General features: G+C 42.4%; 1 protein-coding gene across 2 annotated transcripts in view; it reads left to right on the top strand.

The window, feature by feature from the left end:
• The window catches only part of nrg1 (neuregulin 1), a 31,997-nt gene extending 15,985 nt beyond the window's left edge, over positions 1 to 16,012 (top strand). Inside the window, exons 5-9 of one of the 2 annotated variants that reach the window (XM_070924558.1) lie at positions 7,084 to 7,186; positions 8,827 to 8,980; positions 9,087 to 9,202; positions 12,243 to 12,443; positions 15,279 to 15,407. In XM_070924558.1, the coding sequence (XP_070780659.1) occupies positions 7,084 to 7,186; positions 8,827 to 8,980; positions 9,087 to 9,202; positions 12,243 to 12,435 (566 nt within the window). In that variant the 3' untranslated portion in view covers positions 12,436 to 12,443; positions 15,279 to 15,407. Of the gene's footprint in view, positions 1 to 7,083; positions 7,187 to 8,826; positions 8,981 to 9,086; positions 9,203 to 12,242; positions 12,444 to 15,278 lie in introns of both variants that reach the window. The other variant, XM_070924557.1, reaches the window with a different exon arrangement.
• The last annotated feature ends 994 nt before the right edge of the window (positions 16,013 to 17,006 follow it).

The following is a 17,006-nucleotide window of genomic DNA, read 5'->3' as shown; positions in this document are numbered from 1 at the left end:
TGTTCCTGGAGTTTGTTCAGTCTCTAGTCCAGGCTTCTTGCTGTTTCGCTGATGTAGTGTCTCCCACATTTGATGTCATGCCGTACATCACTCCAGTTTTCTTCACGGGGGGGGGGGGGGGGTCTATCTTATAGTCCCCGTAGAAGCGTTCCCATTGATTTTGAAGTATCCATCCTGGTCTCATCATCCAAACCTTGTACACTTTTGCCTCACAAACCGTCTTTTGTTCAATCTCAGTTGTTTGTTTAGGAGAGATGCACTTACAGTACACCCTGTCCCGTGTCCCTGCGTTCCTACAGAGGTTGAATGCACTTATTAGGAGCCACTTTGGACAAGCTTTGTACCGTCCCACAGATAAGTTAGAGATGACGGGAAATACATGTGTTTGGTGGCTCTGGAATCTGGATCTGGCTTATGCACTTGGCCATGCTCTTGATGTAATTGAAATGCTATGTTCTAAGTGTAGGGGCAGGGGTTTGCAGTTACAAGCATTTGTTACCTGTGCAGTCTGAGCAAGAGCGGTGTTTCAGTTGTTTCAATTGAGCAGTCACACAGGCGTGCCGAAGTGGCACTTTATTTGTTTTCTCAGTGTGACCATAGTGCAGCAATGTGTGGGACACTGAAAACCACATAATAAAACAAGGGATTTGACTAAATGAAATGGGACTCCCTAGTCTGGCATTGCCAGACTAACTTGCATTTGCAAATCTCTCAGTTAACTTTCGATTTCCAAGGGGCATCGTCAGCGGGCGCAGACCAAAATGCCTCTGGACGCCACAAATAATCAGAGCAACGAAACGTGTGACATAGTGGTGGGTTGCTAGGCTAGGTAGCTACAATGTGAATTCGACCAGGGACGGCGAATACAGTATATTGGTGCAAGAGATGAGCTGCATTGGCAAGGAGAAGCATCCCCGGTACTCGAGAGCATGCGCAGCCGCACGCTTGCTAATCCCAGGCCGGGGATTAAACCCATGTACCAGCAAAAGTAATAATAAACACAAAGCTTTGTTGAATAAACCGGTTTTCCGTTAAGCTCCCCAAACATTGGAGAATATGCTATACGTAATGCTACATCTGTGGACATCTTCAAAACACCTCTAAAAACCTACCTCTTCAGCACGGCCTATGGACTTAACTCTGCTATCCCTGACAATCACTGCTACTATCATCCATGTTCACGTGTTATTTGTTTTGTCTGCCTCCTATTTGTAAAGCATCCTTGGGCCCCCTGAAAGGCGCTATGTAAATGCAAGTTATGAATGACATGCAATATGTCAGATAGCCATGATGTAGCTTGTACAAAGATCATTGTCTTTAAAATGTTGATATTATTTTCACCATATTCCTTTCCACTAAAAAGGAGCAGATCGGTTTTAGTTTGTTCCTTTATGTTCCCACACATCCAAAGTTCTACTAGTTGTTAGTTTTTGCTCTTGACCACCCAGGGCTATCTGATCACACCATAATTGCCACTTCATAAATAAGTTAAATAAACAAGTGCAAATACCATGTAAGCCCACAGCCAGCATGTTCATGTTCGACACCAGACCACATTCCTAACTCAGCACAGCAAAATCTGGGTGTGGTAGTTGAACCAGGTCGGATCAGATATGTTTCTGTCTGTGCATGCCTCACCCACTTGAGTTTTCCCTTTGGAAGTGCCCACTCTTTTTTTCCCACTGTTTGCCATTTACGCGACAAGTCCTCCGAAACTACACGACAAAACAAGTTGTTTGTCACTCACGACACCACCATCACAGAGGCCGTGGCTATCTGTAAGGTACAAAAACCACTGATCATAGTTTGGGTTTGAAGGTTCATCGTCAATGGAAACCAACACTGACTGTTGGCAAGAGATGGGATGTGGCCAACAGTTTCTAAAGTCAAAGTCCAACATCTACCTCCTACTTCCTCTCTAAGAGGTTCTCCAGCGCTAAAACAGTGTCACACCACTTCCACCTGCATTATATGCGTGACCACAAGGTTGCTTTAAGCATTTGTTTTTCTGGTGCGGGAAGTCTCAGTTCACAGCCATGATGTTGCCTGGCAAAAGCAAGACAGCGCTCACTGCAGACCGGAGAGCGTTGCAGTGTCCCTAGTTGTCCACGGTGACCGCTGTTGAATGACAAATGTCTTTTTTAATCCCATTTTTACACCAAGTTTTATATTATTGATATATTTTTTTAAAATATTCAAAACAAACTGATAAATCCACAGAATTTCATGAGCCCTAAGTATGTGTTGGGAATGGTGCATGACCGTCATAGCATGCTCAATTTAGTGTTGACTGCTGAGTGTATCCCTGTCCTCTTAACTGCAAGCACACCGATGTAAACGCATGCATCAAGCCACATCAATGAAGTAGTAATGCCTTAAAGTTGGATACATAATGTATGATTTTGTATTCAGATCAGATTGGAGGTCTTTCATTACAGTACAAAATTTGTGAAAAAAAAGGTACAGGAAACTCAAATGTGTGAATTTGTAATTAACTAGGTGTTAAAGCGCTTACAAATGTAATCTATTTCTTTTCATTTAATTTTTTATGTTTTTTTGTTTTTTTTTTACTTACATTTGATCATATTAACTCCTGGTTCAGAGACACAGCAACGTTTCACCGCACACAAAAAAAAGGTTCAAACAGGCCTCTGAAATGTTGGACTAGTAGAGGTGAAACATTTGGCAGATTTTTCACCATGAAACGCCCAAGGAGCTTATTCCAAGTATTATTTGTTGTTATTATTCCTGTAGTATGAATTTCAGTCAGAACTGGATGCAAAACAAAAATGAGCTGACAATTTAGTGCAGGAAGGGGGGGGGCTCTGTTGTTGCAAGCCAGGCAAGGAGTGTTTTTTACAGTTACAGCTGTAGCTTTGAGCTCACTTATACCGTAATGCTAAACAGCGTGTTGGTACCGTTAAATTCATGATTGCATGATTCCAGTGTTAGCTGGAGGCAAAAACAAAGGCAAAACACTGGAGGGCAAACATGAATCACCTCAGAGTAGCAGGCTACATAACATCCTGAAAACATCATCTTTCTGCGTTGTTGGGTGCTAGAATCGAAGGAGAAATGGCTCCAAATCTAAATTTTATCACATACGAGCTGCCACTGTCAGTCAAAAAAATCAAAGACAACTATGGTTAAACACGACTGGACTGAGGCCATCGTCAAAACTGCTTGTGTTTGTAGCTCACACTTTGTGTCACGTAAGGTTAAATAAAGTCTTGTCTGCTGTAGGTATGGATAACGTTACCGTGTCTAAAGGTTTGTCATGCCCACCTCATCAGAAATTGGGGAACTCTGAGGAATAGGTGATTTCTCTCGTTACGCTAACTCTTTTAGCGCATTAGCTAACTTTGTTAGCTAGTTGTGTGGCCAGAGACAAAACTCCTCTGTTACAAATTTGCATTTCAAGTCTTGTACGTGACCATTTAGTTATAGGCATCTAAAGATTTATGCGCCCTCAGTTTCTTTTTACTATACACACTTGGTTTCTCTATCAGGTAGGTGCAACGTTAAATGTTTGGCCATTCCACCGGAGCTAATCCTGCCGTGAGCTAATCTGGCCCCATTGGCTCATGTTAACTTTAACCGAGTGAGTGACTGTACATATTCAGAGAAACTCGTATCTTCTTCTGCCATTGTTAAAAAACAAGCCAACAAAACTTGATAGCTGGCGTTAGCTAACAAATTATTCTGCCTCCACCTAAGCTCCACCCACAAAAAAAGTCATACTATTTACTAACAGAAAAGGGGTCTATACAGTGCTTTAGTTGGTGTTGTTCCTCAGATGTAGCCTGTTGATACTCCATCAGTGTTTTGCACACACACACACACACACACACACACACACACACTTTCCATTTGGTTTCTTGTTGTGTTAAACTGTAGTATTGTTCGCTCACCTGGCACAAACAGATTCAATGTGCGCCATGTTTGTGGGTTACCATGGCGACCTACGCCACGTGGCTGTGTTGCACATACCACCCTGATGTCTGAAAATCTTTGAGAAATGTGTCAGAATAAACACACTGTATGTTTCCTGTACCTTTAGGATAGATTTGAGATACATAATGTTTATATAGAAGGTATACAGTGTATAGCTTTGTGTATAATGACTTTTGATGGTGTGTTACCCTGAATCCATCAAGCTAAATCTGACCACATCTCTTTTACCTTAAAACACATGTGAGAAATACAAATACTACCTCAACTGAAAAATCCAATTTTCTTTTTTGTCACCTTTCTGCACTGACAGAACATCTTGGGATTGAATTTATGGGTATGGATTGTTCCTTCCTCCTAGTTTGCAGATGTAAGAATGTAAGCTAAAACCCTCTACTAAAGCTAGTTTTCTCTTGCCAGATGGAGGGATCATACAGCCTTGACCACTAGCACAAATAACATACCACATTCCACACATATTTTAGCAATCAAAAATAACACCAACACATCACACAACAGTATTCACGGCAAAGCACTGTGATGCTTCTGCAGGCTATCGTTTTGAAATCAAATGTCATATGTGCCTTTTTGATTCAGTCCAAACGCTGCTGATTTACTTAAGTACACCATGAAAGCCAAAGAGGCTGTACATTCCTGATGCTGTATGTTCACATCCCTTCAGCTCTCCCTCCCTGCATTTTCTGTTGCAACCAGCGTTCAGCATGAAACAGTAGAGCAGCATTACTGTCCCCCTAACTCCATTCATCTCCTGCTATCTGCCTTCCTGTTTCCACCTCCACCAGATGTTTTCTCCAGCTGTTCCTTATATCCCTCTTCCTTATAGCGGCTCTGTACTTTCTGCCTCATCTCATCACACTGAGGGCTCATCTTGTATCTGCTAAAATGTGTAATATCAACCTGCGCGGGGAGAGCAGATGAAAATGAGCCTTTTGGCTAAATCTGGCACATTTATATCTCATCTCTCATGAGTAACAAACATTTTGCTTTCCTTTCAATGAGACAGTTGAATGGAAATGGACAACACGAGCACTAGGAGAGATGATCAGTTCAAATGTAATGCATGGAGTCTGCTTGGTTCTCTCCGATTTCCCATTATGGCTGACAAAACAAATGAACCATCATTCATCAAACCGCCTTAGGCATAAGAACACATTTATTGACGCCCTCTCCGCAGCTGCTTTATGAAACTCTTTGATATTATAGAAATGAAGCAGTTCATTGTTTGACTGCACTTTGCTAAATCGCATGCAGCTGTGGACAAAATGGTGATTGATGTTGGGGTGGTAAATCTTGGTCTGTTAAAGGCCGACAGTATTTTGCAAGGTACAGAGCTTCACCATAAGAACTGGCCTTTCAAAAGTTTCAAAAGTGCCGTTTGATATGAAACATGCAAATAAGCGTTGTTATGCACAGTGTATGTAATATAATACAATACATTATAAAAGAAAAAACGTATTATCCTGCTAAAATACAGTTGGAAACAGGACATCCAAAAGGCCCAGAGAGAATAAACATGAAGAAGCATGGAAGCTTCAGCTTCTGACGTGCTGAAAGGAATAAGTAACAGAGCAAAGACAAACACGACTCACTGAAATATGCAGGTATACGTTTCGAGCTCAGTGCTCCTCAGACAGCATTGGTGAACACGGGAGGATGATAAAGAGAAGCAGCAACTGTGGTTAGAGAGCTGGATTTGGGCTATTGCATGATTTCTCTCTAGCAGTAACGATACTCCTTTTTTGTTTTACATAAAAGACACAACTCAACTGTATCGAAATGACCTGAAACATATCTGTGCACAGACATATATACGCTGACACAAATGTACCTGCAACGAGCTAAAACGGGGCAATGGATTGGTTGGGCTCTCAGTCGGAGCTGATTTTGAAAACAGTTGTACAATTTTTCTAAAAATTGCACGAAATGTCAAGTCTCAGAAAATAACCCTGACGACATCATAGTGATTTGTAGGCAAACCCCTAAATTAGCATTGCCCTGGTTCCCTCAACAAAAAGCCAATGGGATTTTTCCATGGGATTTTGGATTATTGCAGAAAATAAGCTCTGTGGCAAAACAAAAGTTTATGCTACTCACACGTTTTGTTCAGCGAGATAATCTTCACTAATGAACAATGGAATCGCCAGAAGTAAAAAAGATAACGTTAGGCTATAAAGGAACTACAGCACGGTCGCATTACTTCAACGTCACCACCGCTAAGCTTCACTTTTAAGAGAATATAGATAGATATAGATATATAGACAGATAGATATAGAGTATAAACACAGCGAGGCTGTAAAGGCGGACTAGTGAGTCCGTGTTCGATCTGAAGACTTTAAAGTCCGCGACAATCACTGTAGTCTCATTTAGCCGCTGGTTAGCAACCGCCTTTTTTAAGACACGTAAAAGCTTCAGAATTCACGAGTGGGGTATCTACTTGCGTATTTTATGTCGTAGAAAGAAAAAAATAAGAAGAAATTTCTTAAGCTTGTGTTAACCACAGACCTTATTTCAGGCATCTAACCAAAAACCCATTCAAAAAACACATCGACTTCGAGACGAGGGAACCGGAAGTGTAAAAATGCTGACTCATTTACGGGTTTTAGGACTCATTCCTGCAGCAGTCTATTGAGATGCTTTATAGAAAGTGTAGGATCCCAGACTTTAGGAGCTTGACACATACCAGGGACTCAGGATATCTCGGCCTCCACTGCTTCGAATTTGACAATGCAATACTAAATCACTGGAGCAGCACTTTAAGCACTCATGAACATGCTTTGGTCAGTCAGACTGACTACATTTAGAAGTAAAGAGTAAGCCTAAGTAACCACAGTCAGTTATAAATAAGCTTAATGAAAGAGGGCCACTGTGTCTCCCAGCTCAGTGAATTAGATTTCAATCATATCAATAGTAACTAATGATTCTAGTGCATTTGGACTGTTCGTTGCTGTAAATGTAAAAACCCCTTACAGTGCCTTTCCTTATTGTTTGGGTTTATAGCCGGACTGGTCTTTATGTATGAGCATGTGTGTGTGTGTGTGTGTTTGTGTGTGTGTGTGTGTGTGTGTGTGTTGTGGACCTCAAGTTTTAAGAATGAACTGTCCTCTTTTTCAGAAGCTGAGGAGCTGTATCAGAAACGCATTTTAACAATAACAGGAATCTGCATTGCACTCCTAGTCGTTGGAATCATGTGTGTGGTTGCCTACTGCAAAACAAAGTAATTCATGTCACATTTTTTTTGTTGCATTATAACTTAAAGGTACACTCCCTGATTTTATTATAGTGTCCAATAGTGTCCCAAAATCTCCTCAACTGTGTAAGTGAAGTCAAAAACTTTTTTTGCAATAGCATGGGGTTAGAAAGTGCATCACAGTTCGAAATTACACAGTAAGTACATGCCAAAGAAAGGACAACAGCAAAGCATGTGGTTAAATATTTAAATCAAAGAACAAATCAGGGCAAGGAAGCATCAATAAAATGTCTTTAAGAAAAAATAGGTGTGCGGATATGATTTAAAGTGCTCAGCACAGTTTGCTGACTTGATCCACAGCGGTAGACCACTCCACAACCTGGGAGCCGGGACAGCAAAAGCTCAGTCAGATCACCTGAGAGACCTTACAGGAAGACAGTGTAATGAAGCCAGGACTGATGACAGTATGTGACTGTTGAGTCTATAGACTATATATGAAGATGGACGACACGTCCTCCACTTCTTCTCACTGTACAAAAATGAAGCCAGAATGTCCCGGATATGGGTGCCACCATCTTGCCCTGGTGACGTCATTTGGAGCCAGAGTCTGCCCAGTGACCTGCCTGAACCGATCGCGAGCACACCACAGTCAATCTCAGCTGTCAATCATGACGTTTCACCTCATTTTTATTGCATGAAATAACTAATTAAAACCAAACTTATCAGAGAAATGAACACTTGAACAAACATCAGCGTGAGAAGATCTACCTAAAATGACAGAAACCATCTTTGGGAAAATATATATTTGAGGTGTACTCATTTTTTTAGTTTGGCTAAAATGTCCCATCCGCTAACATAGAGGGGGAGGGGTTATGACCTATACTGCAGCCAGCCACCAGGGGGCGATCAAGACGTTTTGGTTTCACTTTTGGGGAGCCGTCATGTATCCATCTTTATATACAATCTGAGTCTCACAGGGATGGGAATCCTCAATTAGTAATTGTGTAGCAGAATTTGAACTCGTCGTAACTGTGTTAAGAGCTTTTTGCTAATAATACGATACATTACAATAATCAAGATGAGAGTAACTGTTGGAAAGATAAGAGGGGCCGTAGTATGGTAATGTCTATAAAAAAGGAAACAGGATTCAATAACTGAACTAATATGTTCAACATAAAAAAGTGACCCAGGGGTTTCTGGAAACCAACTTTGAGTTGAGTAGCCAGGTGGCCTGATGCCACGTTTCCAGTGTTTGATTGGGGGCAAAGTCATGAAATTCACTTTTGTTGTGATTTAGTTGCTGTGAGACATCCTGACTGACCTCCTTCGGACAGTTATATAAAGTAACCTGATTAGAACGTTTCCAGGGTTTCATAAACGCATTAAGCTAGACTTCATCGGCATAGCAATGATCAGAGATACAGCCAAACCAAAGAACTGAGACGAGAAATTTGGGGATTTTGTGGAGCTACTGGATACTATTTGTGGAGTGTATTTTGTACTTACCTCAATATATAGGAAATATGAATTACCAGTACTATAGTCAAGCTATAATAACATTGGATGAAACTGTATCCCTTTTGGTACGTTTGGAAGTTTCCCCTCAGATATGTTGTGCAGTCGTGATCTGGGCTGCTTCACGATCTAGTTTGTCTCTTCACAAACAGGAAGCAGAGGAAGAGGCTCCATGACCGTCTGAGGCAGAGCCTGAGGACTAAGAGGAACAACAATACCAATACTGGTATTGGCCCCAACCTGGCAAGCTCAGCCAGAGGACGTCAGATTTCTAACTTGCCCCTTCAAGATTTGCAGCTCATCAATGTATGCTGTTAACTCGTTGGTATCAAATAAAAGGGATCAAAAACCTGCTGAATCTGTACACTCACGTCAGTTGTCAATCTGTTTTCTGCCCCTCTTGTTATGGCAGTGTAATGGGACTATGCAGCATGCAGCTGAGAAGGAGACCGAAACAACCTTCTCCACGAGCAAATATGCCTTATCTGCGCATGAACACACCACATTCACCAACATCTCCAGCCAAAGGTAAGGAAGGAACTTCAAATATTTTCTGTCACTTTGGTGAACTTGGTTTGGCACAGCCAGCCCGTCTACCCAGCTACTAAACTCAAATGAAGTAATTTCACTTGTTCCTGGTGCAGTTTCTGTGTTGTACAGTTGTGGCGTTGTAGTGTTTCCAGCTGCCAGAGAACACTGTTCAGTACTGAGGTGTCTCTGAATAGGCCTCTACCAGCAGAAAGTGCAACCCTCTGGCTCGGCAACCTCTACTTAAGAGTTGTGGTGACCTTATTTGATTCATTCTTTTACATTAGAGTTAATATACTCCTAACTCTCTATACATGACAACAGAACAAAAAACATCATCCACAAAATCACAAATCGTCTGAATGTATGAGGCGTGTGGTGATACAATTGTTGCAAGCTAGTACCATCAGCCCATGTGTCCTGGGATTGTCCCAAGCTTCATGTGTCCCTGTGCAAGATATACTGATTTACTTCCCAAAAGTACGGTTGGAGCCTGGCCCTTAACCTGCACTTTGCCACAAGACGTTGTCACGAAGCAAGATACTGTACACCGCTACTTTCAGTTTCATCTCTGTGGGTTTGATTGTGGTGAAACGCAGCCCTGCATCAGCGGACTGGCATTCCCCTGGGGCACATTTTACATTTTATAGTGGCACAGAGAGGCTGAGTGAGAGCTGTGGTTGAGCTGCAATGTTCAGACTGCAGCTTTTGCTTGCGTTGCGTTAAGATTTTGAGGTGACACCCTCCAGAACGCCGAAGACGTGTGAAATTGAAATTTCGTGTACTTTGGTCTTTGACTTTGAACCACGTCTGCTTCCCACTTTCATGAGCCAACTGAATGCTGACATACAAACACGCAGCAACAACTGAATCATTTTAAAAACTTAAATGAACCAATTTAATCAAACACTGCCCAGCCAGTAGCGTTAAAATCAGCACCAGAAGTAACTTTTACATCAGTAAAGCAGTCTGAATATGAGTGATTCTTACAGTATCTGCTGCCCACTGCTGCTTTATACTGTATGTATTAAATCTCTGCAGCCATCCACTACATATTGATACATCTGCAGCCGAGCGCAGTGCCATCACCAAGCTGCTACAGAATAACCACACACACCTCCACACACATCAGACTGGTGGGCTGGTCAAGAACTCTGTATTGTGCCTGTTTATGCAGGAGACATGGGATCACCGGGGCTCATTAATCCTGTGCATCGCAGCCTCCTTTCCAACTACATGTTTTATGACGGCGCACATGCTGCTGTGTCACATTCTGCGATATGACGTGACATTTCACAACAGGAGATAGAGAAGAATGAAGACGTCAGATTGATGCGATCATGAAAACGGCTTCACCACACTACGTTTCATCATTTGGTTGTCTCATCATTCTACTGATGAGCTGTTAAAGAACGCTATGATTTCCTGGAGAAGCCGATTCATCATTTGTTGAGTCATTGCTGTCATACCTCACTGTGGTTGGCTCTGCTGTGATCTATATTCACCTTTACCCAGCTCTTTAACACGTTGTGCTGCTGCACCTACATGAGCCAAAATGGCCAGTGAGCTCACTGGCCCTCACTGGCCGAGCACCACGGAACCAGGAACCACGGCTTTGTTCTTGTTGTTGCACTTGCGGTATTAAAACAGGGCTCAGGTCCGTCCAGACCAGCTGCCCCCAACATCAGTTCCCTCTGATTGCAACAGCCTTACTGACGGCCTTTCCTCTACTCTCCTTACGGCAGGCATCTCTTCCATCTGCAATCTCTGATTAGCACCGGACTGTTGCAAAATAACCACAGGAACCTCCATGCTTATGGGCACATCAAACCTGTTGTTTTGATGACTTATTCAACCATTGCTACTACCGTGTAAATCAACAAAATCAGAAACAGTTCCATGTCAATTAAAACTGGACCGCCCGTTCCCGCCAGTCCTCCCCGGTGTCTCCATCCAAAACATTGTATGGATGCATTTTAATCACAAATAAAATCGTGCAGGACAACAATACGTTTCCCCCGAGGAAACCTTTCTACAGGATTCCCAAACTGTCGGTGGTGAATGTGATTGGCCATGATAGTCAACATTAGATAGTCCCATTAATGGGATAAGGATGCGTACAGATGGAGATGGATAATGTATTCTTTCTGATCCCAGCCTGTGTCCAAGTGTGCCACAGATGTTTACGGGGGATACGGATACTATGCAGGTGCGCCCTCAACTCGAGGCATGTAGTTAGTCAGTGGAATGTAAAATAAGGCATTTTGATAGGTATTGGCTACAAATCCAGACATTTGCTCCTGAATTGGAAGTTGTCAACCATCCCCCACCTGAAGTAAATATTAAATCATAAAACTTGGCCCTGACAGCCATACATCTCATACTGAGGCCTGAACCTAATTGCAGAAATGATGAAGACAGTGGGATGTTGAGGATCAAACCCCCAACCCGCTCTAACCAGCTTTTCCTCCCGTGCGACAGTGCTAACCACTGCGCCACCATGCCGCCCATATCATATCCTGAATATGATTAAAACCCGGGTCTTTGCATCAAGTCATCCTTAACTGTAGAATGTAACAAGGATTACTATGCTGTCCATTGATGAAGACACATGAAAACAGAATGGGATCAAACATTTTTATTGGGTCCACTTGCTTGCATTTTGGTTGGCTCAATCCTGAGCATATACTTGCAAATTTGAAAGCAGTTCCACCACTGAATCCGTAAATCAGACTTTCAACCCAACCGGTCAAGGCAGATGAGATGGTTCTGCTCGAAGTTTCTGCCTCTTAAAAGGAAGCTTTTCCTCACCACTGTTGCCAAGTGCATGCTCATGATGGGAACTGTTGGGTCTCTGTAAATAACATTATAAAGAATACAGTCTAGACCTGCTCTATATGAAAAGTACCATGAGTTAATTTGAATTAATTCAGACTGTGAGCAAAGTGGAACGAAATACAGTGAAACGCTCAGGTACACAGGTTTGACCCACAATATATTTATGTCTCCATGTAATCGCCCCCCCTACCTGTCTCTGCAGCTGGAGTAATGACTGGAGCAACAGTGTTCTGTCTGACACTGAGTCTGTCTCGGTGATGTCATTGGTGGAGAATAGCCAACGCGCCACACAGGGCGGCCGGGGTCGTCTGAATGCCACTGGTGGCACCAAAGACTTCAGTGCTCATTCAAAGAAGTGCCGAGACACACCCAACTCCGACAGGGACTTTCCTTAAGCCACAAGGTAATTAACTGATTGATTTGGACTTTGCGTCACAAACAGAAAACCAAGAAGCACATGAAACTGACAACAGGACACCAGAGACTTCCAGAAGACACACAGGACAGCAATTAGAATGCAAGTAGCCGAACATGCACAGCTGCTAAATCACCCTTAACCTACCTACCTACAGTAAGAACAGTTACGTGTGATGCCAATATACTGTCCACCCAAAATGCTACACTATTGGGGCCCAAACATTATGAGGCTTGAATGAAACCCTCATCTCTATAAATTACATTCAGTTCAGACTCATTTCCTCAGCTCTTTATACTCAAGACAGAGAGGTGTCTCAATAATAATATGTATAATATACAGTATATATCTTTAATACAGCCTTGGCAAATCAAATAACATTGGCAGATCTCTAGATACAGTCAAACATCATATGAATGACTCTGGCTTTTGTAATGGAAGAATTTCCATATTTTTCACACGTCCACTATTCCTTCAGTTGTACCACAGATTGCAGATACGGAAATCCACCCCATTGTTGTCAGCAATCATTCTCCAGTATCACTTACATTATTATGTTATTTTTGTTATTAACAAAATAATTATTATGTTCATTACATAACCATGACCATCAACCAGTCAGTAGATGGCGCTTCAACACATCACTGCTTGAGTTCAACATCAAGCAAGTGTAGACATCCATCCAAGTAATTCCCCAGGAAACTCCCTTGCAGAGGTAAAATAATCTCTTACTCCTCCCTCAAGAACAGAAAGGATAATGAGCAAGAAAAAAACATTTACAACAAATAATCACATTTGTACAAAATGCTTATGCCAGCAGGAAAATACAGCTTCCAACTGAATACGGTAACCAAAACAGGAATATTTCTAGCTCACAAGCTGAAGCAGACTTTTACAATACATTGTGCACTTCAAATGACAACTCCAGCATAGATAGCATAAACCCTTTTCTCCTTGCACAGCCAGAGAAGAAGAAGAACAACAAGCACTTACAGTGGACAGACCAATTTCATCTGTAGAATTCACGAAAGTGAGGACATGAAAGGGACTATAGTGTGCATGTTGGGGATGGTCATCCATCCACCACACTGCCATGCCTTTGCTTTCATCAGCTGGACTACAAGGTGAAGCAGGAACTTTGACATTGAACCGTTTTCGGCTTCCGGATGGGCAAGCTGTGGATCTTAAGATGAGCGCCCACGCAGAGCCTGGTTCTGCTCGAGGTTTCTGCCTGTTCGTACGGTCTAGACCTGCCCTATATGAAAAGTGCCCTGAGATAACTTTGAGATTTGCTGCTGCATAGGTTCCGTCTGGGCGCGCCGGTTTTCTCCCAAAGTCCAACGGCATGCAGGTTAAGCCTGAATTTACAGTTGTGCATGAAGAGGCTAGCAGTGTTGCTACGGAGTCTATGCACGTGGTTGCCTTGGGTACACCATGGCTGACGGGCACCTCCTTAAAAGTCCAACTACAAGTCGGGGCTATGGAGGTGTGAGATTGTTGTGAAGTCAGGACAACGTGGTGCAAGTTTTAAAAATGCGGGAATTGCCTTGTTTTCGGTATCGCACATTTCACACACGGTCTCTATATATAGAACAGAAGAACGTGACCACTGTAGTTTGCAAGTGAATTGAACCACGTAATGAATGATGATGAAAAATCGTGTAAATTATGATAATGAGTGGCTGCGGAGGAGATAGAGCCATTCGTCTGCTAATCGCAGGGTTGGCGATTCAATCCCCTCACGGTGTATGAATGTGTGTGTGTGTGTGAATGGCTAAATAAGAGGCAGAAATTGTAAAAGCGCTTTGTCCAGGTAAGGTACAAAAAGAGCCGCATTCCATTATCATCCATTTAAAGCATGATATGGCCAGATAATGGGCCATACATCTGTCTAGTGTTGTGGTGGTGGGGATATCAACTTGTGAAATCAGAGGCTGAACTGTAAATCAAAACCCACACAGGAGGAGTACCGATATCAATCAAGTATAAATCAAGCTGATCTTCTGATCCCCCTCCTGCAATAGGGACTCTGCCGCCTAACTTTTGAATGAAGAGGAAAAAACATAGATCCCTGCATCATGCTCCTAAATCTGCATCTTTCTCTGCCCGCCTTGCAATACCACTTTCACGTTTTTGCTGTGTAAATGATCAAATAGTGGCCGGGTGGCTTTATTTGCCTCAACTGCAGAGGGTACCAGGCCCTTATTTGAAGCAGGCTTACACTGGAGACAGGCCTTTATTTCTGATTCCCTGTGTTTGATGAGTATATTTGGCCATATTTTCTTATGAGGCTTCTTTCTTTTCTGAGCCACTCTCGTCTGCTATGTCAAATTTTTTTACTGCCATACTGTACCTCAAAAGTAACTATTGCCATCTCGTGGCACTTGTATGTCACTACAAAACACAGTTTGGCTGGGACATTAACACACACATACACTCACAGTGACTGAAATAGGACAATAACACTTTAGATGAGTAATCCAGAACAACAAAAAGCGGAAAGTAGCATGATTCTATTTTTAAATTCATTACAATAAAGTGATGGAAATGTACATTATGCTTAGTTGGCATGCACATTATATAACAGGCACCAGGATTTTATCCACCCTTGTTTACCCCCCCCCCCCCTCCGTATTTAAACCAGCCTTTATTTGTTAATGGGGACCACGCCCCCGGCCATTATTTGAGACCTGGCTTTTATTTGGGGAAATACTTTGGGGAAAGAAATTGCAATTCAACTCTCTATATATTTGAACCTGTAGTTTGTTGTTTATTTGACTCAGTATTGTGTTTTATTTAAAAACCATTTCGTTTCTGTTGTAGGTTTGTATCTGCCATGACAACCCCGACTCGGCTGTCTCCGGTCTCCCGGACCTCTCTTGCAACTCCAGGGTCTCCTCCATCAGAGATGTCAGCCCCCCTGTCCAGTCTGGCCATCTCTGTCCCCTCAGTGGCTTTAAGCCCCTCTGGTGAGGAGGAGCGCCCCCTGCTATTGTCAAACACACGTCAGCCACACAAGTCCTCGAGCCGGGAACAGAAGAGGACCTCTGCCCACTACAACCATGGCCATGTGGCACATAGCTTACCACCTAGCCCGCTGTTTACTATGGAGAATGGTAACTACCAAATCATAGGTGACCATGAAACCACAGCTGCCAGCCATATGTTCTCAGCATCACCTGAGAAGCTACTTAATACAAACAACAACATCAACGACTGCAGCACCAAAAGAGCAGGAGTCACCAATGGCCATTTGCCGCATAATGTGGAGTCCAGTGGTGACAGCGTGCTGGTGAGCGAAACAGGGGAGCCTCAGGGGGAACACACACCCTTCCTTACTACAGATAGCACTACAGCCCTGTTGCTCAGGGCTATGGACAGCAGCAGGACTAACCCAGCATCACCAAATGACGACTTGCAAGTCAAGTCATCCAGTTCCACCACCAAATGAGATCCAGTCGCTGTGTAAAGTAAAAAGAGATTGCTGAGAAGTTGAGGGGAGGGGAAAAAAAGGAATAATCACTATTAAACCTTTATTTTCTATAAATTATTTGCTGTGTAAATGATAAATGAAACTTTTATTTTAGTGATGTAGTAAATAAAGAGTTTTATAAAAAGTGTACAAACATGTTCATGTCTTGTAGGTAAAGTGCCATACACTAGTATGTAGCAACGGTTCACAGTATATTTCAGTGCAGAAAAAATATCAATGGTGCCTTTCTGTTTGGTATGCTTAAGGGAACTGCAATATTGCATACTGGGCCATATATCCACCATCTTAATCTTCCAGTTAACAATCAAAAAGAACTTGCTGGCTGCTTTTAACGTCCTGCAGTTGGAAGTGCCCGCTGACACGACCGTTTGATATTAAATTTATGCGTTGGAGGTGCATGCTACGTCCTGAAATGCTGTGATGGAATAATGAGCAGCTTGTGTGTGGTTTCCTCGCCAGCCATGTGACCTCTCCGGTTGATTATCTGATGTCCTTTGTACGGATTGTGGGCTGTCTCACTGAGATTTTTTTTTTCTTTTTCTGATGAAAATACAATGCTGAACTTCGATGCCTGGACTGATGTTTATGAATAAATGATTAATCAGCTCATTACCCGCATTTGATGAGAGGCGGAGACGATGTTAGAGATCACGATGTTTTTATTCGCCACTGCCTAATCTGGTATCCTGCTGGTGAACGAATATTATAAGTGTCAGGTAAAGGTGCAATCAGTAAAGTCTGGCTCTCTAGCGTTACTAATGCTGTCACTTAAATGCTTAACATAACCTTGTAGATTTTCTTGAGTAAATTCTATATTGGGATTTGAAGTATGTGTTTCAAGTTTAACATTTCTATGCAGTGGTGTGGTATTGCACTTACATGAAGTTTAGGCACTCACGAGAGAGATGAGAAAAAAAAGAAAAAGAACAGTCACAACTGAAAAAGCAGAGGCCAAAACATCCTGACTTAAGTACCTATTGTGGGTCAAGCTCAGTGCTCCTACATTTCCCGTAATGCTTTAAAGTGTCTTTTCGAGAGTAAAGTTTAATTTCTTTCTA

The sequence above is a fragment of the Enoplosus armatus genome, chromosome 18 (genome assembly GCF_043641665.1).
Source record: "Enoplosus armatus isolate fEnoArm2 chromosome 18, fEnoArm2.hap1, whole genome shotgun sequence".
Classification (NCBI taxonomy): domain Eukaryota; kingdom Metazoa; phylum Chordata; class Actinopteri; order Centrarchiformes; family Enoplosidae; genus Enoplosus; species Enoplosus armatus.
This window is presented reverse-complemented; position numbering and strand designations above follow the sequence as displayed.